We start from the raw sequence: 25,627 nt of genomic DNA, 5'->3' as shown, positions 1-25,627 counted from the left end.
ATAGCCCTGACTTGTTGAGCCGCATAAACTTTACGATTCCTATTAGATCTACTAGAAACTACATTCCTTTGTTCCTTCCGCTTTGTAGATCGAATTATTCCTTGCACGAACCATTTAGGATACTTTGCTCGGACTTCAATTCCCTCTACCACATAATATCAACTACTAATTCCCTTCCTCTTCTTAAATCACTAATACTAACATACCTTTCCCGTAATTAGTTATATTTCTTAGCTATGTTTAGCTCTTTGAGTTGTGCTTAGCTCTAATTTTCGTCGAATTTTAGTCTAACACCTATCTTTCCTGCATGCTCGCGATCGGTTCGGTAACACGCGTCGCGCGTCATGCGGCAGCGCCACTCGGTCGGTTGGGCGGCTTCGGCTTGCTGTCGCATGGTCCACTTGATGGTGCAGTCATTGCATATCAACGTCCTGACAAAAAAAGGATTCCCGTTCTTTCTCATTCATATTTAAAAATCATCTTCTTGTACTATTCAGACATTCAGAGCACAGCCCAGTCCAGGTCTTCCCGACAACAAATCGGGACTGAACCAGGGCCATGGCTGAAGGTGCCTGGCGGGTAGGCATAAAGCGCTAGGGGTGGTTCCCCCGAGAAATATTAACCGGTATGGACCTTCGGGCCAGCTATGGAGCGGAAGGATGGTCAAGCACGGCTTGAGATGTCAACCCAAAAATCGGCGGCTACCACCGGCGGGCACATGGAGAAGCAATCCTGTCTTCGTGTCGCCAACGGTCACACTTCTGATATGGCGGCAGCAGGTCATATCAGTTGCAAAGCTACTGCCACCAAATCTCACTGCAAGCTGAGCCGCATGGGTGCCTTTGTCAGACCTGGAAAGCGTGCTATCGGTAAGCAGAACGGAAGAAAAAAAGCTTTGTCCGCTCGACTGAAACAGGCAACAGCTCCCTGCTTAGGGAAGGGCCGAAGGGTTCTAAAAAGGATGAAGGTAGGCAGTACAAGGCAGCGCTGAAGATACAGAGCCAGCTCAAAGTCAAGGCGGACATCTCCCAGGAGGAGAAAGCCAAGCTAGCCTGGGGCGAGCAAAGGGTTGAGGGAGGAAGGGTGCTCTACGATTAAATGCCCCAAATGAGGGCGTCAAACGACGGATTCGCCAACAAAGTGGAAGAGATATTTGCCACCAAAAGGCAACGCTGAACAGAGAGTGCTATAAAGGACACTCCGGTGATCAGGCGGCAATGCGGGCCCAAGGAGACAGGCCCTCCACCCAAAGCGACGAAGAGGCCTAACCCCAAAGCGAAGGTCAGCGAGGTGTCCAAACGACACTTGATCGTGGCACTCATTGACCGAAGCGACGAAAACGGCAAGATGACGGTGGCGCGCTGGAAGATGGTGCACGCGCGGCTCGTGGAATCGCTGTTTCCACGAATGGAGAAGGACCCACCAACAGCCCACATGCCTACGTTCGATGGTGCTGGGTAGCTGAACGGGGTCAAAATATGGAAATGTATGGACGACCCCACACTCAAGTGGCTGACGCAAACGGTCTGCCAATTGGAAGCGATGTGTGAGGGGGGCCAAATTGGAGGTGTGGACAGGGAGCTAATCCCCTCCATACCAAAGGCGAAGGTACTCTTCCCCATCGAAATGCAAGGGGACCGTGCGCTGAAGCTCAACAACGGCAGAATCCAGACATTTCAACGGCGAACTGGAAGGTTCTGCACATTGGGAACACATTGCGATCCTGCAGATCAGCAAGGAGGCGAAGGATCTGCTCTACCCCAGGTTTGGGAAGATGGCGTGGGGCATGGGTAGCGTCTACCTGCGCATCCCCGAAGACAAGGACGCGCACACCATGCAGGCAGTCGAGGTGGAGAAGGACCTTGGTCTGGATACTAACGTGGCCGCTCAGGGTCATGCGCTGGACGACTCGGAAGAAGAGGAGGACTTTCCAGTTCTGAAAAGCTTACAAATGCAGCTATAAATTCGATCCAGACAATTCGTAGCGGCAGCTTAACGCCTGGAAGACATAAAGCTTTCAAATTCAAATTTCATAATTTTTTCGGTATTTTTTTTCCGAAATTTTGATTTTAAAAACTCAAGAAAAGTCGAAAAAAAAATATAGTTTTAGAGACGCATTAGCTAGGCGTCGTTTAAGGTAACGTTTGTAAGAATCGATGGATAAACGGCCAAGTTGCAGCAGTTTGACCAAAACGACTCAAAACTCATTTTACTTGAAAAAATACCGTAAGGTACGTTGCTAATCCAACTGCCAAAATGGGATTGCAGGAAACAAAAAGGACCTGAAATATATATCAAAATTTGACCGCAATATACACAGGTATTTGTGTATATCTATCGACACCAAGGCTTAGGTATAAGGAATAAAAGTAACTGTCCAAAACATACAACAACAACTGTAAATGTTGTGGACAGTTACTTTTATTCCTTATACAATACTTTTTTTCTTAACAATTTCAATTTGAAACTCAAAACCAGAGATTCACGGCTCTGAATGTTTATCATTCAAAATAACTGCAATCGGGAGATCCATGAAATGTGGTTACTTGATACAACAAGGCGGTATTTCCTCTAAAGGAGGAGCAGGAAGCGTAAAGCCTTGATCAGTATCAAGTATCAAAACGCAAAAAAGATGAGATGTTGTCTTCGTCGCATAGAACAACGGATTCAAGTAATGACAAATCAGAAGAATATAAATATTGCAAGCCTCTTTAACAGGAACAATTGAACGATTTGGTGAGGATCCTGGATCTTCCTAAAAGTAAAGCCGAGCTTCTTGGCTCTTTTTAAAAGGATGCCCTTTTACTAAATGAAGATGTCAAAATAACTTATTTCCGGACGCGTCATTTGGTTCACGCACAATTTTATATGACGAAGGATGACATGTGCGCTTGCCACGACATTTTCATGCAACTGGGCGAAGCTTACGACCCAAAAGATTGGAGGTTATTTGTTGACAGCAGTAAGGAAAGTTTAAAGGCTGTTTTTTTACACTATGGAAACCAAAAGCCGTCTGTTCCCATCGCCCATGCTGTTAATATGAAGGAAAGATATCAAACAATGGTTAAATTGTTTGAAAATATAAAAAATATTATGAACACTAGTGGAAGGTCGCGTGTCGTAGCCATGTTAACGGGATTTCAAGGTGGTTACACAAAACACTGCTGCTTCCTGTGTATATGCGATAGTAGAGCTAGAACTAAGCATTACTCAAGAAAACTCTGGCCAAAACGGGAGGAAAGTACATTGGAAAATTACAACATACAAAACGCAGCTCTCGTGAAGTTTGATGACGTTATTTTACCACCATTACACATTAAGCTAGGATTAATGCAAATTTTTGTTAAAGTACTTGTGATGATTACGCTAATATCGTCCAAGTCCTAATTGAGAATTATGAACAAATTGGGGCCAACATGTCACTAAAAATCCATTTCCTGCACTCCCACAAACATTCCGACAAACCTAGGCGACGTAAGTGATTTCATCTACAATTAAAATCTATGGAACAACGTTATCAAGGTTTTTGGAATGAGAATATGTTGGGCGACTATGTGTGGACTCTCATAAGGGAATCTGATTCGAATAAAAAAGAAGACAGCCAAAAAACTTAAATTATTTTAAAAAATGTTAACAAGCATTAGCAAACCAAATGTACCACTTATGTACAAGAACTTGTAGCAAGATAAAACCAAACAAAAACGAGAAGGAACGTGTGAGTCGCTTCTGGGGACGCGACTCTACTTATACCCGTACTCAGTCAGTATATACATTTTTGAGCATGATTTTTTAGAATTTTAGAATTAAAAAAAATTTTACATTTTACATTTTTTTGCTACATTTGTTATCTACAATGTCTATTCTACATCTAACATGTAGTTTGTACAAGTACCATTTAGATTCTACATCTCCTCCGCTAGGGGATCATAATTATAGCCAGAATGAAGAAATTAATTTTCTGTTGCTTCCCCTGCCCCCTCCTGCCCACAACAACGCAACTCATTTTCCTTCTCGCTCGCACACTCTGCCGCGTTCAGTGCGCGAGCAACCCCTAGCGGAGGAGATGTAGAATCTAAATGGTACATGTAGAATACATGTTCGATGTATAATATAAATAGTATATGTAGATGTAGATAGCAGATGTAGCAAAAAAATGTCAAATGTAAATTTTTTTTTTTTTTTTAATTCTAAATAATTATATGCTCAAAAATGTATATGCTGACTGAGTACGGGTATAAGTAGAGTCGCGTCCCCAGAAGCGACTCACACGTTCCTTCTCGTTTTTCTTTAATTTTGTATGTTTGGTTAACGAGTTTTAGATCCAAAGTTTTTCCATAGATTTTTCAGGTTTTTAAAGTCAAAATTTCGTAAATACCGCACAAGAATCATCATTTTTCATTTCAATGCTTTATATTTCCCAGACGGTAAGATTAAATCACAAAGTGTTTCGCCTTATCATCTAGCTGTTTTAATTATCTTTTCAAAATAGCATAGTTATTTACAACCAGACGTAATATACTAGAGGTATGTTAAAAAAAGAAGCAGTACCTCTGAAAAAAGCTTTAAAAAAAATTATTATTATTATTCAAAAACAATTTTTCCAATGAAAAAAATAAAAATAGTATCAAACAATTTCAAAGCCCCAAATCTTTAAGAATAACTTGGTTATCGTATCGTTTGGTTCAGAGAGTACATGGGTGCATAAATCAAGTTAGCAAACAGATGGAACGAGTGAGTCGCTTCTGTGGACGTAACTCTACTTTTATACCCATACTCAGTCAGTATATAAATTAGTGAGCTTATGATTTATGTAGAGTTTACAAATATTTTACATTTAACATTTTTTTTCAACATCTTTTATCTAAATATGTATATTATCCGTCTGTCCGTCTTGATGAGCGCCTAGATCTCAGAGACCTTAAGAGCTAGAGCAACCAAACCTTGTTTCCAGGCTCATGTGATATCACACTACTACAAGGTTATTTCGCCCAGCCCCCTTCCGCCCTAACAGAGTACGAAAAACTGTGGAAGTTACAATTTTGAAGATACGATAAAACAAAAAACGCAGGATCGTAGAGAATGACCACATCTACCAAATTTCCGAATCTGAATCAGATCAGATCATTATTATAAAAACATAGCAAATTAATTTAAATAAGCCACCATTCGCAAGCTCACTTTAGATATCGAATAATTTGATGAAAGAAAGTTTATGACATAGCGGTACTTTTGATTTTGAAGCGTTGGAAATTTCATTGCTCAGTCCAGAAGAGGATACCTAAGAGTAAGAGTAAGTAAGTTTATGGTAAGATAGACCCAAAAGATTATATTTGGCATTCACAGAAATCCAGATTTTGGGTGGTAACAAAATCATGAAAAAAAAAATAGCAGTATGCTGGGCTGAGCCCTATGGGGCCCAGCTCATTTTTACTAGTGCCATATAGTCTAGCCTTGGAGTATTGATCAAAACTGTGTATGTAGGCATACTTAAGAATACATTACATTCATATTACAGTTGGAAAACATCCTTTTAAAAGGATGTTTAAACAGGATAATGACCTGAAACACTCACAAAAGCTCGCTAGGAATTGGGTTTCCCCCGAATAGATTGACGTTTTGTCATGTCCAACTGTCTATATGGATCTTAATCTCATCGAAATCTTACGGGGAAATACCAAATACATTCTTGCAACTGCAAATCCGTCAACCAGAGCAAAGTTTTAGCAAGTTGTTCAATGATTATTGGCTCAAATCCTATTGCAGCGTTGGCAAGAGTTTAATGACCCATATCCGGCCGGTGAGAGTTCGCAATGAAAACCAAATTGATAAAAAAAAAAATATTAAAGCTCAAGAAACATGAAGAACATGAAATGTATGTTGTTATTTAAATTTCGTTGTTTTTTTTAATTTTCTAAAATAAACACTACTATTTCATTGAACAGCATATTTCATGGGAATTTGGGTTATGTCATGTACAACAAGAAGATGGAACTCAAATGTATGGATATTTCTTCGGTTTTCTAATGCTAACAGTACAGTCTATTTATAAAGGTATAATTTGTTCAATTTGGACTACTGGAAGTGTCTCCAAAAGTGTTTTGAAAGTGATGAGGTGCATCACTACTATTTCATTGAACACAACTGTAAATCATAAGTTCACAAATTTATATACTGACTGAGTACGAGTATAAAAGTAGAGTCGCGTCCAAAGATGCAATAAAATTCAAAAATTGTTTGACCAACCCACCGAAAATCACAACACGCCGTTCTAAATCAATCTCCTTCGGGCGAAATTTTTAATTACACTTGTAAAAGTGGTATATCTCATGACTCTGGAAACAAAATGGTGTTGTTATAATTTTTATACCCGTACTCAAGAAGAGTTAAGCGGTATATTAGATTTGTGGTAAAAGTCGATGTGTGTAACGCAGAGAAGGAAACGTTTCCGACCGCATAAAGTATATATATTCTTGATCAGCATCAATAGCCGAGTGGATATAGCCATGTCTGTCTGTCCGACCCTCCATCTTGTTTGTCGCCTAGATCTCAGAGACTATAAGAGCTAGAGCAACCAAATTTCGACCCAACCCAAATTCGAAGGGGTGTTTGGTGTTTTTTAATCAAATTAATGAACTTTTGCACCGTTTTGTAACCGTGGATGGACTGTGGATCCAACACAACACACCGGAGACAAAAGCAGTAAAAGCATTGGGTTCCTCTGGGTTATTCTGCGCCAATGAAGTCCAAGGTGGGTTGTTCCGCCCATCAAGTCATGGCGACTGTTTTTTGGGATGCACGCGGTATTATCCACGTTCGCTACCTTTAAAAGGGTAAATTGCTAATCTTATGCCAACTTATTGGATCGATTAAATGAAGATTTTAAAAAGAATCGACCGCAGTTAGCCAATAACAACAGCAGTTTTCATGGCAAAATTCCATGAATTCCTCCCCCGCCCTATTCCCAAATTTAGTCCCGAGTGACTATTTATTGTTTCCAAACCTGAATGGCTCGGCGAAAAGAAGTTCGAGTCCAACGATGTCACAAACAAATACCTATTTTGAGGACATCAAAAAATACTATTTTTTGGAAGGGATTAAAAAAATTAAGATTAACATATACAAAAGACTATGGTGCAAAATAAAATGCTTGTTTGTCCAAAAATCGTTCTTTAATTCAAAATGTATCGAACTTATTAAATAGACATCGTATAACAAAAAGAACCTTAATTGCACAGGAAACTAAAAAAAAAAAATGATTCATTAATGCATTGAAAAATAACACTACTCAATGCCATTTTTCCGCTTATAAATAAACTGACTTTTTCTGATTTTTGTGCGGTATGGCTCTGAAAAATTTGGTCAGGGCAACTACACTTCCGTTTTCGTGCTTACAGCTTACAGCTGTCGCAGCTCGATTTTGTTATCTATTCATCGGAATAACATCTCTTTTACACATAACAGAGGCTTTAGTTAGAGTAATTCTTTAAAGCGTAAGCTTTAACGCTAATTGTGCTTTTAACATGAAATTAGAAGATAAATCATATCGATGAAAAAATTTGCAAATACCGAAGCCCTTAAAAACGAAAATGTATCGTAGTAGTGCCGCACCTCACTACTTTCAAAACTCTTTTTGAGATATTTCTAGTCCTTCAAATTGAACAAGTGATACCTTTACGTAAAGCCTAGAATGTAAGCATGCAACTTGAAGAAACCCCGTTACATTTGCATTCCATCTTCTTGTTTTACATTACTTTGCTGTTCAATGAAATAGTAGTGCTGGGATAAATTTATTTTAAAAAATTTAATTTAAAGAAAGTTTTGTACATAGCGGTATTTTGATTTTGAAGCGTTGAAGAAATTATTGCACGGTCCAGAAGAGGAGACCTAAGATTTAGACTAAAAACTTAAGGCAGGAGGTATATTGGGATTGAAAATTAAGTTGCATGCACTCTTAATATTGTATTTAACCCAATTAACTAAAAGAAGTAGACTGAAAATCGATTTTGTATTCGAAAAAAATATTTTTTAGAGGATGGTCGGCAATGGACGAAGGAAAGACCATGCCTTCAATATCCTCAAAATTTATGAAGAAAATTTTAAATCGCTGTCAGTGATGTGACAGTTTGTAGACGGTTGATTACACATTATTTGAATGCAAGAAGTCTTAGAAAGTTCCGCGTTTGGGTCTGAGAGTACATGGGTACACGACTTCAGTTTGGAAAAACGCATGTGGAATGGCCTGTGTCACAGTGACAAAAATACTTTTTACTGATGATGGTAAAGTTTTACTCTTTGGTAAGATAGACTCAAAAGAATATGTTTGGCATTCACAGAAACCCGATTACCACCTAAAATCATGAAAAAAATAGCATTGGGCATGCTAGGCTGAGCCTTATGGGGCCCAGCTCATATGAGCTAGTACTTTTTGGCCTGGCGTTTGAGTATAGTATGGTTTTGAGCATAACTGTTAATGTAGGCATACTTGAAAATAAATTACATTCATATTACAGTTGAAAAATTCCTGCTAAAAGGATATTTTAACCTGAAATTGACTTGAAACACCCATAAAATCTCGCTAGAAATTAATTGTTATCGGAACGGATCGACGTTTTGCAATGGCCAACTGTCCAACTGGATATTAATCTCATCGAAATCTTATGGGAGAATACCAAATACATTGTTGCAACTTCAAATTCGTCAACCAAAGCCAAGTTTTAGCAAGTGGTTGCTCAAATCCTATTGCAGCGTTGGCAAGAGTTTAATGACCCATATTCGGCTGGTGCAAGTTCGCAATGAAAACCAAATTGATTCAAATCTAAATATTAAAGCTCAGGAAACATGAAGAACATGAAATATATGTTTTTATTTGAGTTTCGTTATTTTTTTCAATATTCTAAAAAAACACTACTATTTCATTGAACAGCAAATTTTATGGGTATTCGGCTTATGTCATGTAAAACAAGAAAATGGAATTCAAATTTATTGATATTTCTTCGGTTTTCTAATGCTAACAGTCCTGTCTATTTAAAAAGGTATCATTTTTTCAAGTTGGATAACTGGAAATGTCTCAAAATGAGTTTTGAAAGTGATGAGGTGCGGCACTACTATTTCATTGAACACAGCTGTATATATTAGTATATATGTGTAAAAATACGGATATTTGCTATGTGTGTATGTATGCACGTGCAGCGAACTGAAATTTTCATTAAAAATAAACGAGAAGGAAAGTGTTTGCGGCTTCTGTGGACGCAACTCTATTTGTATACATGTACTCAGTCAGAATATAAATTAGTGAGCTTATGATTTATCTAGAACTTTAAAATCTATACAGCTGTGTTCAATGAAATAGCAGTGCCGTACCTCATCACTTTCAAAACTCTTTTTGAGACACTTCCAGTTATCCAACTTGAACAAATGATACCTTTTTAAATATACTGGACTGTTAGCATTAGAAAACCGAAGAAATATTCACACATTTGAGTTCCATATTTTTGTTTTCATGACATAAGACGAATACCCATGAATTTTGCTGTTCAATGAAATAGCAGTGTTTTTTTTAATATTGAAAAAACAACGAAACTCAAATAAAAACATATATTTCATGTTCTTCATGTTTCTTGAGCTTTAATATTTAGTTTTTAATCAATTTGGTTTCATTGCGAACTTACACCGGCCGAACATACATAGTTCATTAATCTCTTGCCAACGCCTCAATAGGATTTGAACCAATAATCCTTGAACCACTTGCTAAAACTTAGCTCTGCTTGACGGATTTGCAGTTGCAACAACGTATTTGGTATTCCAGCATAATATCCAGTTGGACAGTTGGCCATGGCAAACTGTCGATCTTTTCCGACTAAAATCAATTCCTAGCTAGCTTTTCTGGGTGTTTAAAGTCATTATCCGGTTAAAATATCCTTTTAGCAGGAATTTTTCAAGTGCAATATGAGTGTAATGTATTCTGAAGTATGCCTACATACACAGTTTTTCTCAATACCATACCTTACTCAAACGCCAGGCTAGAAAGTACTAGCTCATATGAGCAGGTCCCCATAAGGTTCAGCCTAGCATGCCCAATGCTATTTTTTTCATGATTTTAGGTGGTAATCGGATTTCTGTGAGTGCCAAACATAATCTTTTGAGTCTATCTTACCAAAGAGTAAAACTTTACCATCATCAGTCAAAAGCATTGTGACACAGGCCATTCCGCATGCGTTCTTCCAAACTAAAGTCGTGCACCCATGTACTCTCAGACCCAAACGCGAAGCTTTCTGGGACTTCTTGCATTCAAAAACTGTGTAATCAACCGTCTACGAACTGTCACATCACTGACAGAGCGATTAAAAAATTTTTTCAAAATTTTTGAGGATATTGATGGATTTGTCTTGCCTTCGACCATCGCCGACCATCCTCTGAAAAATAAGTTATTCAAATACAAAATCGATTTTCAGTCTACTTCTTATAGTTAATTAATTAAACAGAATAGTGAGAGTGCATACAACTTAGTTTTCAATCCCATTATACCTCCTGCGTTAAGTTTTTAGTCTATCTCTTAGGTATCCTATTCTGGACCGAGCAATGATTTCTTCAACGCTTCAAAATCAAAAGAACTGCAATGTCCAACACTTTCTTTCATCAAATTATTCGATTTTTAAATTGAGCTTTCGGGTGGTGACTTATTTAAATTAATTTGCTTTGTTTTTTCATTTAAAAAAATTAATTTAATCCAGCACTGCTATTTCATTGAACAGCAGATATCATGGGTAGTTGTCTAAAGTCATGAAAAACAAGAAGATGGAACGAAAATGTAACAGGGTTTCTACGAGTTTCTAATGCTTACATTCCAGGCTTTTCGTATTGATATCACTTGTTCAATTTGAAAGACTAGAAATATCTCAAAAAGAGTTTTGAAAGTAGTGAGGTGCGGCACTGCTATTTCATTGAACACAGCTGTATATATAACGAGAAGGAACGTGTGAGTCGCTTCTGGGGACGCGACTCTACTTTTACCCGCAGAATTTTAGAATTAAAAAACAAAAATTTTACCTTTTACATTTTTTTTGCTTCTTATGTTATCTACATCTACTATGTATATTATACATCCAACAATTCTACATGTATCATTTAGATTCTTCATCTCCTCCACTAGGGGTTGCTCGCGCACTGAACGAGGCAGAGAGTGCGAGCGAGAAAGAGAATGAGTAGCAGGTCTCTTGCTGAAGTAGGCGGGGGAAGCAACTGAAAATTAATTTCTTCATTCTGGCTATAATTATGATCCGATCTGATTCAGATTCGGCAGTCTGGTAGATATGGTCATTCTCTACGATACTGCGTTTTTTGGTTTTATCGTATTTTTAAAATATAATAATGATCCGCTCTGATTCAGATTCGGCAATCTGGTAGATATGGTCATTCTCTACGATACTGCGTTTTTGGTTTTATCGTATCTTTAAAATATAATTATGATCCGATCTGATTCAAATTCGGCAATCTGGTAGATATGGTCATTCTCTACGATACTGCGATTTTGGTTTTATCGTATCTTTAAAATTGTGCCTGCCACAGATTTTCGTCCTTTGTGGGGACGGAAGGAGGCGGGGCGAAATTTTCAAATGCACTTGTAGCAGTGTGATATCACATGAGTCTGGAAACCAAATTTGGTTGCCCTAGCTCTTATAGTCTCTGAGATCCAGCCGACAAACAAGACGGACGGACGGACGGACGGACAGACAGACATGGCTATATTGACTCGGCTATTGATTCTGATCAAGTATTTATATACTTTATGGGGTCCGAAACGTTTCCTTCTCTGCGTTACACACATCCACTTTTACCACAAATCTAATATACCCCTTAACTCTTTTTTGAGTACGGGTATAAAAATGATTCAAGACGAATTCTTTGCGAAACTAGGACTGAGTGAGGGTCGACTGCTCCAAATATGGATACGGGAACACAAACGATGGAAACTCATCTCGGAAATTCTTTAAGGAAAACGAAATTACAGAAAAAATAACTGGAGTGGATGAAGGCATTATCCAAAGATTGGCTGTAAATTTGAATATTTTAAACTGCAAGAACAAAATTAACACCCGCAAATTTGGTGAATATGCCTCGAAGACTGCATTGTTATTTAAAAAGTATTCTGAAAAGAAGCTTACTCCCACGCTTCATAAAATTTTGGCACAAGGTTAAATTTTAATAGAACATCAGAGCCTACCAATTTGAGAGAGGTCTGACCTCTGAGGCCCAGGAAACGTGAAACAAGAATTAGAAGAAATCTTTTAAGGTATTGTTCATTAAAATCTATGGAGAGACGGTGGAGCTAAAAATCGTTAACCAAACTCAAAACATGAAAAAATAGACAAAAAAAATACTGTTTGGAAAGTAGCGGGCTGAACTGGCAATTGGGAACAAAACAAACGAAAAAAATTGAATTTTTGGTACCTGAAGATGTTCTTTTGGCATTGGACCAGCAACGGTATTTTTTAGGTTAAATAAGTTTTGAGTCGACTTGGTCAAACGGCTGCAACTTTATCCATCGATTCTTACAAACGATACCTTAAACGACGACTAATTAATGCGCGTATCTAAAACTAAAAATGTTTGCCAAGAAATATTTTTCTTTTTTCGTTTTTTCCTGAGTTTTCAAAGTCAAAATTTCGGAAAAAATACCGCAAAAAATTATGAAATTTTAATTTGAAAGCTTTTTATCTTCCAGGCGTTAAGCTGCAGCTACAAATTGTCTGGGTAGGATTTATAACTGCATTTGTCAGCTTTTCAGAATTTAAGATACTTAGGTTAAGTGAAAAATTGAAGGACTAACTCTGAAAAAAAACATGAAAAAATACCAGATTTCAAAAATTCTTAAAATAAAACTAAACCATACAAAAATAGTACTATAAAAATTTGAAAATCCCGAAATCTATCAGAAAAAGTAAGTTTGGTCCACAGCGGGAAGAAAAAGTTCAATTTTGTCGAGTAGTGTTATTAGACGATCCATCGGAAATAGGGGCATATTTTACAGTAAAGGCCTGTCGCCAGCACCACGGAAAATTCCTGCCATGAATTTGCTTGTTATTCCGTGAGGGTGTGGTAAAACAGGGTTGATGAATCAGCTGTGTTTTGTAAACGTGCCAACTGTAAAAAAAAGAATAATTTTCATCTCCCTGTTTGGTTTTGCGGACAGTTTTTGCCTACATTTGCACCATTCACTTCAGGAATAATTGTTGAACATATATTCCTGAGCTGGGCGTCAGTTGTTCTCTCAGTCCACATACGGTCCCAAAATGCAACTATCGATTCCGCGGTGCTGGGTACTATGCTTAACATACGAATATACGCACTAGCAACAAAGTTAAACTTTGACTATTTATTATAAAGCTTCTAGATATTGTAGCACCATGTACTTTTGCAGACTAAATTTTGAATTTTGAAAGTTTTTTCTTTTAAGCGCAATTTATTTCATGAAGATATCTTGATTCGTTCGGAAGTTATTAATTTAGCAAGTTAAAATGGCCAAAGACCCCACTGTGCGACGTACGCGTCGTGAAATGAGTAATCGGAATGTCTTTATTAATCTAACGCCAGAGGATAAATGAATGGAGCCGTTCCCATATTGCACAGGTTATCGCTGCACAATTACCAGCATTGCAATGCATTGAAGTTTCAATCCGAAACTCCCGGCATATGGTGCGCTGGTGGAAAGGTAAAATCGCCCATTTTTGACTCATTCGCCAGAGCCATTGTATTTGAACTATTTTTTTTTTATTATCAATCTGGAGTTTATCTGAAGGCGTTAAAATGGAGCGTCTAGATCTCAGAGACTATAAGAGCTAGAGCAACCAAATTTTGTTTCCAGACTTATGAGATATCACACTGCTACAAGTGTATTTCCCAATTTCGCCCGCCCCCTTTCCGCCCTCACAAAGGACGAAAATCTGTGGCAGGCACAATTTTAAAGACACGATAAAACCAAAAACGCAGTATCGTAGAGAATGCCCATATCTAACCAGACTGCCGAATCTGAATCAGATCGGATCATAATTATAGCCAGAATGAAGAAATTAGTTTTCAGTTGCTTCCCCCGCCTCGACCAGCCAGAAACCCGCTGCTCATTCTCTTTCTCGCTCGCACACTCCGCCTCGTTCAGTGCGCGATCAACCCTTAGCGGTGGAGATGTAGAATCTAAATGATACATATAGAAAATACATGTTAGATGTAGAATATACATTGTAGATGTAGATAACAGATGTAGCAAAAACATGTAAACAATTTTTTTTAATTCTACAATTCTAAAAAATCATATGCTCAAAAATGTATATACTGACTGAGTAGAGTCGCGTCCCCAGAAGCGACTCACACGTTCCTTCTTGTTTTTTAAGCTTTCATCGTAAAATAATTTTTAATTACGTTTTAAAAGGTCATACGGCTCATAACAAATGTTCTTCCTAAAACTACACAATTTCTCCATATTCGCTCCCTGATATCTTTACCCTAAAAGAATTTGTAACGGTCCATTTTTACCTGTTATGTGGGATATTTGAACTCTTTTAGTTTCCTTGATCGAAAAAGTATTGTCTACCTCTATCCTAACGTTCAGTTAATAAATTCGTGGGTTACAAAAATTTCATAAAAGGGATTTTTTCTGGGAAATCGGGTGGTTTGCACACTTCCACACAAATATTGTACGTACTTGCAGATTTTGCGCATACTTACACATGCAAGCTTAATGTATTTTTATATTTTAACGCACTCGAATTTGTACTAGCGAGATGGCGCGGATTTCGTGGCTGCAAAAAACCTTGCTGAATATAAGAATTGAAATGTATGGGCGTTACCCATCTTACTAACATATTGTCATTGGCAAGAGCTGTGTAGTTCATTCACGTCTACTATCGGAAAGTATAGTAGACCTGTAGTACATTTAGCACATAGAGCAATAATATAGTAATAAGTATAGTAAATATTTATATTAAGTTCTTACATGTAAGATCCAAGTTGTAATCGTTGTCTGTGTACCGAATACGATTTTTGCTCACTACATTTCGTATCACATTGGACATTAACGATATTGTGTTTGCCATTTTGTTCTCGTTGATGTGTATTTTATTTAATTAATTTTTTTTAGTTCCAGCAATATATCCATTGGGAAAATTATAGATTTTATTCTCGTTGAGCAATATATCCATTAAGAACTTTATAAAAAGACGTTTTACTCATTATTAATACAAAGGATTCCTAAAAAAAAAAAAACAATATTATGTATATATAAATAGTGTTGGGTATAATATATTTATATTTAAACTTTATATTATAAACGCCTCACAGTGGATCGTTTTCCCAAGACTCGTTGCAAAAGTCGGACATCGCGTTATTGAATTTGGCAAAACTTTTGTTACACTTCAATTAAGAATTGATCAAGCTATTCAAAACGAAAATTTTATAATTAAAAAAAAATGTTTAATTTTTAACGCTGTTCAAAGATAGACCATTTTTCTGTTTTTGAAAAAATGAAGAAAACCGTGCTTAAACGGCAAAGGTTAAGGTTTCAATTTTTCTCAAAAAGTACTCAAGATAGGAGAAACTTTGTTTTCCCCTAATTTAAGGAACAAATTTAAAATATGAATTTAGAAAAAAAAGAAATATTTTTTGCGATTATATTTTACTAGATTTTACTAAGAAACGTAATTTTTTGCACTATTTTCAATTTTTAGCGGAATATAAAAACAGGCCACATTTGGCCAAGCATTAGACTGCACGAAAAAATAGTGGTGATATTCAGCAAACAAACAAAGATACCATTACCACAATTGCACCTTTAAGGAGATATTAGTTATTTTCCATTCTAACCCATGCTAACTAAACGGCCCTACGTAGTCGGCCATTAGAGAACGCAGCAGAGATATTGCTCAATATATTTTGTTTCATATTTTCATATTTCAAATGGGCAACCATTTCAGAGGAACATACTAGTTTAAGTCCGGAACGGCTCTCATTCGTGAAGCTAACAGCAAGTTGAAGAAATCTTTGTTTTGTCGCTTTTCTTATGAACTATAGGTGTTAGCCATTTGCTGGGAAAGCTTTTCTTTCACAGTTTTTAAAAACGCTTCGATTACATCTCTATTTTATGATTCAAAAACCTAAAAAAAATCGATTGTTCAATGTTTTTACTTGACGTTTGTTGGACGTTAACTTTTCGTGCTATCAGCTCAGAGAGTGCAAAATAAATAATTAAAAATAAATTATTTTTTTTTAGTTTAACTATTAGAAATGTATTAAAAATTAAGATTTGTTGTACAAAAATATATTTGCATGTTGTTTAATTTTATTTATATTTTTTATGATGGTTTTTATGGTAAAAAAAAAGGTATTTTGAGTTTGACCGTTAATTACGCCCCTTCCAGACACACGCCTGCTTTAAGTTTACTTTTAAAAATTTATTTTAAGTATTGCAAATATATGTATTCAATTTCAGAATTATACCTAGCAGGGTTCAAAAGTTATAATTTTGCAACGTGTTTTGAGAAAACGAGCCACTGTGCGCCTACGGTCATAATCATAGTAGTGTCAATATGAGTTTTCATTTTTTAATAGCTAAGTGATAATAGAAAAAATAACTTTAGATAAATCATAAATATGTTCAGAGCAAAATTAAAGTTTTAAAAATGCTTTAAAAAACGGGTCGTTAAAAATTATCTATTGTATTGAGATCGGGTGATCGATCCGGCTATTCCATTGAATTTGGCGACTGCTGGTGTCCTTCGGATCGTAGTCCTAAAAAAAAGTTGAGTGTTCTCTGAGGCATAAAGTAGCATCATATATAGGCAATATCTAAACCTTTACATGACGACCTACTATGTTATTGCACAAATGTAGGGAAGAGGTGCCGGTTGTGGACAGGGGTCTAGTTGTAATCACCCCCACGAAAACTTGGACAGCAAGCAGATGCTACTGATCTGAGTATTGTGAGTCATATTTGTTAATAAATCGCAGTTTTGTGCTTATAACAAAACAAATAGCCACATTGAGTGTAGGTGCTATGAGCATAATAACAAAAAAAATTGGGGAAAAAACGTAAAGCAGAATTTTATTATTTTTTAAGTGTGAACAAATGGGTGTAAATTTTGTCCAAAAATGTTAGTGTTTGTCATTGCAGTTTGTGATTTTTTGCATAACATTTTTTTTGGTGTTTTGAAAAAATTGTCTGCTGTTTTTACACTGCCGCATCATTTTCGAAGGTGCGGAAAAATTATGCGAGGCGTTTACACAAAAGCCGCATCTTTCTTCGCATAATTTTTCAACAAAAACAAAAAACGACAACAGCTGTTTGCTGTCGATAACCCGAATAATTGCAGTATTTTGTAAAAATACAAGACAGAATAGGGTACACTTGGAAATGATGCGCCGCATGATTTATACCCTAAAAAGGGTATAAGGCCCGGTTATGACACACGCCACAACATACTGGTTATGGACACCCTGGTTTTGTTGTTTTTGGTTGAGAATCTGCATAGTATTGCTGTTTATGTTAATGTAGTACAAATAAATAACATTTAAACCACTGAGCATCTGGCTATCACTTTTGGATGAAATTTGTCTTCTGCAAGCGGCCTTCGCTTCGTGGTAGCATGCCGATGGAAAGTTCCGTGCTTACTTCTCCTGAATGTATTGCTCTTTTGAAGAAAAATCAGCTCAGTAAGATGCAAAGCTACATGCTATATGGAGGCAAGCTATATGCAGGCATCTGTTTCTGCACAGAAAAAGCGGAGACGAAAGCCAAAATTAGCCAAATCAGCAGCTAAGCGAACCAAGGCTCTATCGGACGAAAATCAGGATTTTTGTATCATCTGTCTGCTCCTTCTGCCAAGAAAATTGACCGCCGCACTGAATGTAGTCGTCCGGTGCACGCTGACATGCGTGCCAGCTACTTCACATGCGAGCATTGCGGTTCTGATTAAGATGATTAATGTTAAAACGTCTTTTATGTTATTGTGCTGTTCACAACAGGTCCGATAGACTATATTTATTTATGATACAAGTGTATTGACGCCTACACACAAAAAATATAAGGACAGAGGATATAATTTTTGTTTCGACTTTTCCTGAGTTTTTAAAGTCAACTTTGGAAAAAAATACCGCACAAAAACTATCAGTTTTGTATCTGAAAGCTTAATATTTCCCAGACGGCAAGCTGAATATACAAAGTGTTCAGGTCGACTTTATAGATGCATTTATCAGCTTTTCAGAATGGAAAAGGTAATTACAGCCAGATGTAAGATACTTAAGTTGTGGGAAAAAACAAAGCGCTAAAAAAGTGACAAAAAATAACATAAATTTAAAGCCTTAAAACTATCAGAAAAAGTCGGTTTGGTTCCCTAAGGAAAAAAAAAGTTCGATTTTGATGTGTAGTGTAGCTGTGTAATGAATCAATTTTATATAAGGCTGTTTAATTTGTATAAGCATAATTTTGTTTAATCTTAATTATTTTAAAATGTTTTATTTGACTCAGCAGTACCGAATCTGCATTTTGCATTTATAGAATCTATTAATATTGTCATCAATCAATTACACTACTCGACAAAATTGAACTTTTTTCCCGCTGTGGCCCAAAATGACTTTTTCTGAAGCATTTCGAGATTTTTTTAACGAGTTATGGGTTTATTGGTTTTTAAGAATTTAAGTATCTTATATTTGTGTCCTGCAATCCTGGCAGTTGGAACAGCAATGTACCGGACGGTATTTTTCAGCTAAAATGAGTTTTGAGTCGTTTTGGTTAAAAGGCTGCACCTTGGCCGTTTATCCATCGATTCTTATAAACGATACCTTAAAAAAATTATCAAATTTAAATTTGCAAGCTTAATATCTTTTAGACGTTAAGCTGCAGCTACAAACTGTCTGGGTTGGATTTATAGCTGCATTTACCTGCTTTTCAGAACTGCAAAAGTCTATGCAACCAGATATATAAGATATGTAAGTTATGTGAAAAATAGAAGCACTACCTCTGAAAAAAAATATGAAAAATATCAGATTTTAAAAAATTCTTAAAAAAAACTAACTATACAAAAAATAAATACTTAAAAATACTTTTTTAAAAAATTTTAGATCCCAAAATCTATCAGAAAATCATTTTGGGCCACAGCGGAAATGTCATGTCGACTAGTGTTATTGGAAGCAAAACACCTGCAGAAGTTTTTGCGAAGAGGGTAACTAAAAATAATAATCTTGGCTGAACCTACTGATATTCACCTGATTTAGCTAACAAAGAAAAATATAGCAGTGTTCGCTTAAAAAATATGTTTGGTCAAATTTTGGCCCAGCATAATATATATATTTGCAAAAATAAATATTAGCCCCACCACCACAAGCAATTTTTAAATAGTTGCCCAGCTCACATTTTTAAGGAAAGTGTAAGCAAATTTGTAGAAAAGAAGACTCTTAAAAACTCTTACAAAAAAATCATCCCTTTTTTTTACATTTTTAAGTTATATAAGGAACTTTATTAAAATTGATAAAATTAGGCGAAAAAAATAATAGTACCACTTTTCAAAAAGGGGAGTAAAATCTAAAAAATTGCCCAATAAGTAACGAATTCATTAGTTAACTTCCCATTGATATGATTATTATTAACTTTTATGATAGAAACAATTAAATCTTAGTCAAAACTACGTGATTTCAACAAGGAAGATTTCGCGAAATATAGGGGATTCACTAAAAAAATGGCTAATGGTGCTATTTTCTTCGCTGTTTTTTGATGGTTTTTTTTTTTCGTAAAATCGCAAAAAAAAAATATATAGACAGAAATTTAAAGAACGGTAGCACTATTTTTTTTATAGGGAATTCTTAATAATATATGTACAAAAAATAAAAATTTTTTAAAATCACAACAGTAATCACAATTTATTTTATCAAGAACAAAATGTGTTTTAGAGGTGCTATTCTTTTTTTCGCAACTGTACATATTTATATACTTTAAGTGGACTTTAAGACTTCCTTCTGTGCTTTACACGCATCCACTTCGACCACAAAACTAATATATCCCAAATATCTTCGATTACCGAGTATAACACTAGTCAACACGACATTTCTAGTCTTATAGATTTCGGGGTCTAAAAATATTTAACGAATTATGGTTTTTTTTATGGTTCATGTTTTTTTTCAGAGGTAGTGCTTCTATTTTTCACATAACTTAAGTATTTTATATCTGGTTGCAGTTCTGAAAAGCTGACAAATGCAGCTATAAATCGGACCCAGAGACTGGAAGATATTAAGCTTTCAAATTCAAATTTCATCATTTTTTTTTTCGGTATTTTTTCCCGAAATTTTGACATTAAAAACTCGGGAAAGCCGAAAGAAAAAAATTTCTTGGCATACATTTTTAGTTTTAGATAGACGCATTAATTAGGCGTCGTTTAAGGTATTGTTCATTAAAATCTATAAACGGTCAACTTGCAGCCGTTTGACCAAAACGACTCAAAAATAATTTTACCTGAAATATACCGTTGCTAGTCCAATGCCAAAGGAACACGTTCAGGTACCAAAAATTCAACCCCTTTCGTTTGCTTTGTTTCCAATTGGCAGTTGGGCCCGCAACCTTCCAAAAAGCTCGACTTTCCCGTAAGTCAAACTTTGAATAAAATAAGTATTAGCGATGTTTAGCGAAAGACAGCAGCTTTTCGCGAAAATAACAGTACTGACGATGCGATTGAGATGCCGCCTTGAATGCTAAACTAGCACACTTTCCATCCCTACACACAAACTATATGGTATGGGTGCTCTCATCTGCCGAGAGTCAGCTTGGCTGGAGACCGGTCTCAAAAATCACTCCCGAGTTAATTATTTCGGCAGATAAACACGTTTCCGACCCTATAAAGTATATATATTCTTGATCAGCATCAATAGCCGAGTCGATATAGCCATGTCTGTCTGTCTGTCTCGATGAGCGCCTAGATCTCAGAGACTATAAGAGCTAGGACAACCAAATTTTGTTTCCAGACTCATGTGATATCCCACTACAACAAGTGTATTTCAAAATTTCGTCCCGCCCCTTCCGCCCTCACAAAGGACGAAAATCTGTGGCAGGAACATTTTTAAAGATACGATAAAACTAAAAACCCAGTATCGTAAAGAATGACCATATCTATCAGACTGCCCAATCTGAACCAGATCGGATCATAATTATAGCCAGAATTTTTAGTTTTTAGTTGCTTCCCCTGCCCACTCCTGCCAACGACCATGTAACTCATTTTCCTTCTCGTTCGCACACTATGCCGCGTTCAGTGCGCGAGCAACCCCTACCGGAGGAGACGTAGAATCAAAAATTTAGATTCTAAACGGTACATGTATAATCTACATGTTAGATGTAGAATATTCATTGTAGATCTAGATAGAAGATGTAGCAAAAAAATTTAAAATGTACAATTTTTTTTTTTAATTCTAAAATTCTAAAAAATGATATGCTCAAAAATGTAAATACTGACTGAGTACGGGTATAAGTAGAGTCGTGTCTTTAGAAGCGACTCACACGTTCCTTCTCGTTAATTTAGCAAATCTCTCTTTACTGCTAGAGCATTGATTCTATTTTTCCATCAAAAAACCATTCATTAAGCAAAAAAAAATTAAGACAGAAGCGATTCCCGTTCTTGTTTAATTGCGCTTTTATTGTATTTTTGACAAATATATATTTTTAATATAATTAAGCTCAAAAGTAGAGCTCCTTCCGATTATTTTTATAATTTCCATAAAAGAAAGGTTTGACTCCCTCATGTAGATATTTTTTTTTCTTCGGATGTTAATATACTTTTTGTAAAAAGAGCTTTATGAATGGTTCTTTGATGGAAAAATAGAATCAATACTCTAGCAGTTAACGGAGATTTGAAAAATCAAAAAGTGTAAAAAAAACGGTGTTCTTATTCAAGTGACCGGCAGTGTACCTCATTATTCTAATAACACGATCTTTCCTTACACTAATTCCATGGGTGGGGTAGTACTTTGTTATTAATTAATAATTTAAACAAAATTATGAGCTTTATTTGAAAATTATTATTTTATTATTAAAAATAATAATTTATTAAAAACAAATCAGATTTATAAAAAAAAATTAAATTACGAATTAAACAAAAAATTTTAACTTAATTTATTAGTTAGTTTATTAAAAACAAATAAGCTTTAAGAAAAATATTTAGTTTTTGTTGTCAAAAATGGGTTTTTTTGTTGTTTATTTGTTTGTATATAAATATGAATGCTAACAATACAATTCTTAGCCTACAACAAATTTATGGAGCACTAGTTGCCAGGGCTTTCGGTTCGCCTTTACTATTGGTATTAGAGTTTATTTGTAAGACCAGCTTTAAAAATTAAATTTGTTATGGTGCGGATGTTTTCCATAGCTGGCTGCGTTGGAGGCTGGGAGCTTAGTCATGTTCAATCGTAACCGTTGAAGTTTTCGGCATTCGACAATGATGTGTTGGGCTGAAAATGAGGTAGCTTTGCTGAAGGGGCAGTTCGGAGCACTAAGTCCTTTAAGAAGGTGTGTGTGTGGGTGAGAGCAGTGTGTCCAATACATTAGCGGGTGAGGGTCCGCATATCCAAAGAGTTTGCGTCGCAGGGATACTTTATGGGTAACCATTGTTGGTTGTCTGCCCTTTTCTACAACAAATGCAGTTTTTAGCAAGGCGCAGTCGGTCCCAGTCTCGGAGAAAATATGGCTCGCAATGCCCAAGACATACCATTTATTGTTAGAGTACTATGGGATATTCCGTTTTGAACTATTCGTCTGTGCTTGGGAACTGACGTTAAATGAAGAGCAACAAAATAACCGTTTCGAAGACCAGCGCAAAATGTCAGAGTGCGGGTGTTTTGTTGGTCGCTGGGTACAGGTTTCTTACCGGCATCAAACTTCAATTTTTTTAATATTTGAACAATTTAACAAAAACCACAAAGTTAAACAGAACGAGAAGGAACGTGTGATTCGCTTCCTTGGACGCGACTCAAATTTTATACCCGTACTCAGTCAGTATATATTAATTTTTGAGCTTATGATTTATGTAATTTTAAAAAATTTTACATTTAAAATTTTTGTTGCTACATCTGTTATCTACATCTACAATGTCGATTCCACATATTAAATGTAAATTATAAATCTTCTCCGCAAAGGTTGCGCATTCCACAGGGCAGTGTGTGCGAGCGAGAAATAGCTCTTATAGTCTCTGAGATCTAGGCGCTCATCAAGACGGACAAAAGGACATGGCTATATCGACTCGGCTATTGATTCTGATAAAGAATATATATATACTTTATGGGGTCGGAAACGTTTCCTTCTCTGCGTTGCACACATCCACTTTTACCACAAATACAATATACCCCTTAACTCTTTTTTGAGTACGGGTATACAAATATTAGAATCATCATTTAAATCCTATTAAATTCACATTTCTGTTACTCTAGTGAACCTCCTTTAATGAAGCACTAAGTAAAGTCTGCGTATTTTGCACTATAGGAGCGAAGACTGTTTAAAATTTTGTAAACATGTATATTTGTGAGTGGATCGGCAGGTTATCAATGATAAACGTAATGAAAACTTCGTGACATGTAAAAAGTAAAGCAAAAGAATAATAAGAACTCATATAAATAAATATATACATATGTACATGTATAAGCTTTTCAATATACTTCCTTATTTAAAAAAAAAGGGAAGATTTCTTTAATAAATCCAGTGTATAGTTTTGAATTGATTATAACAATCTAAATGTATAAAAAAAAACTTTTAAAAAGAAATTAAAGCTCAAAAATTCACGTTTTAATTCTTAACATTGGGGCTGAAACCATTAGAACTTGCTTTGCAAACAATATTTCCCTCATTAAACAGAAAATTCATCTAATACAGTTAATTTTATATACCTATTCATATGTATGTCTAATTAATATTTGCATTTATTTTATGATCATTTTGTACATACATTTGTATGCATAAACAAAAACAGATTCACAAAATCCACAGATATTTCACACATTACAGCTATCAACTGTTTGTCTACATACATATGTACATACACTTTTTAAGGTATTAAGGTGTACATTTATGTACATATGTTGAAATTTCAAACAGAGTCTGTTTTTAACACTTTATTTTAAGTAGTTATCACATAAAATTTACTAAGCCACGTAGTTTTTTTAAATTATGGTAAAACTTAAACAATAGCTCATGCTTTTTTAATAAATTTGTCAAGCGTGAGATCTACAGGGTGTATACAGTAGGAAATACGTAAATACGAACATTTAATATCATAGAAAAATGGTATAACACTTGAAGCTGTCGTGTAGGACAGGCTTACTTTTACATTTTTTAAGTGGCAAAATGGTAATTATGGCCATATGACACTAGACTTTGCCAACTGACTAGCTGCATAAATAGGGAGAGCTATTTATTTATTTATTTGATTTTTATCCTAGTGCTACAAGATTTAGTCCCAAAAAATGATTGCTAGCAAAGGCATAGTACTCAGATCCAAAAACTGTTTGCCAGCAAAATATGTAATATATTTTTCTAGCTGCCAGTGGTGTGACCAGAGGTGTGCACTGCATTCCGTACTTTTACACTGCTCAGACAGCTGTTTGGTTCTGTTTAGCCTAGTACTCAGACGCGCTAAATTTTCCGTCGACCGAAATCAGGGATGATATTCGTATGAAACCGATAAGAAATCATCCCTGTTTTTCGGTCGACCGAAAATTTCGTAGCAGGCGTTTCGCAGACCGGTACTCAGTTCCGAGAAAAAGCCATTCGATACATACTAGAAAAGCAACCGATGGTATTTTCCCATCTCGATCGGAACATTGAAAATTTTCAATTTCCGTCGTCTAATGACATGACACAAAAACACACACAACACACACACATTAAATATGGAAGGAAACAAGTGCAAGCCAGCTAAAAAAGTGCAATAATGAAGATAAATTAAATTTAGTTAGGGAGTCGAATTAATACCGATTGTATGGATATTATTATTTATTAATTTTACTCATTTTAATCTTGAAAAAGGAAGATTAAAACCATGTTGATTGCAATATCTTTCCTGCAGGATCGGATTTATTCAATAGTGCCGTGTGCATTATCGCCCTCCAGCTCCACAGCGCCCACAAATAAGACATTTCTGCTTACTTTAGCAAAACATTTGAAATTCAAACAGATTTCTGTTTGTAAACAAACACCAAACAGTGTAACCGTAGAGCATACATTTTGCAAACTTAGGTCACACTAGGAACCGAGCGGAATATATAGCACTTTCGGTCGACTGAAAATTTAGCGCGTCTGAGTACTAGGCTTTTGATGTAAGCAAAGTTAATTAAATGCACTTCTTCGGCTGGCGTCGCTCTTGCCCAGGCATATCATGGGAATTATTTTATTGGCAAAGGAATGTGTCTGGCTATCAGTAGCAACAGATGGTACATCTCGGGGACTACCGTGACTAAAATATGTTTTAACGAGAAGGGACGTGTGAGTCGCCATACCCGTACTCAGTCAGTATATACATCTTTGAGCATATGATTTTTTAGAATTTAAAAAATAATGTTAGATATTACATTTTTTTGCTACTTCTGTTATCTGCATATACTGTGTATTTTCTACATC

At 35.9% G+C, this 25,627-nt stretch overlaps 1 protein-coding gene across 13 annotated transcripts in view; it reads right to left on the bottom strand.

Moving 5' to 3' along the window:
- Window positions 1-24,247, bottom strand: part of LOC111080364 (phosphatidylinositol 3,4,5-trisphosphate 3-phosphatase and dual-specificity protein phosphatase PTEN) — a 75,945-nt gene extending 51,698 nt beyond the window's left edge. For 7 of the 13 annotated variants that reach the window (XM_022375941.2, XM_022375938.2, XM_022375933.2 and 4 more), the window contains exons 1-2: window positions 23,958-24,244; window positions 14,987-15,240 (exon numbers count right to left, since the gene is read on the bottom strand). In XM_022375941.2, the coding sequence (XP_022231633.1) occupies window positions 14,987-15,086 (100 nt within the window). In that variant the 5' untranslated portion in view covers window positions 15,087-15,240; window positions 23,958-24,244. Of the gene's footprint in view, window positions 1-14,986; window positions 15,241-23,957 lie in introns of all 13 variants that reach the window. The other 6 variants (XM_041594690.1, XM_041594691.1, XM_022375935.2 and 3 more) reach the window with 4 other exon arrangements.
- Window positions 24,248-25,627: the final 1,380 nt, after the last annotated feature.

The sequence above is a fragment of the Drosophila obscura genome, unplaced genomic scaffold (assembly GCF_018151105.1).
Source record: "Drosophila obscura isolate BZ-5 IFL unplaced genomic scaffold, ASM1815110v1 contig_31, whole genome shotgun sequence".
Lineage (NCBI taxonomy): Eukaryota > Metazoa > Arthropoda > Insecta > Diptera > Drosophilidae > Drosophila > Drosophila obscura.
The sequence above is the reverse complement of the archived record's forward strand: the minus strand, read 5'-3'. Positions and strand labels throughout refer to the sequence as shown.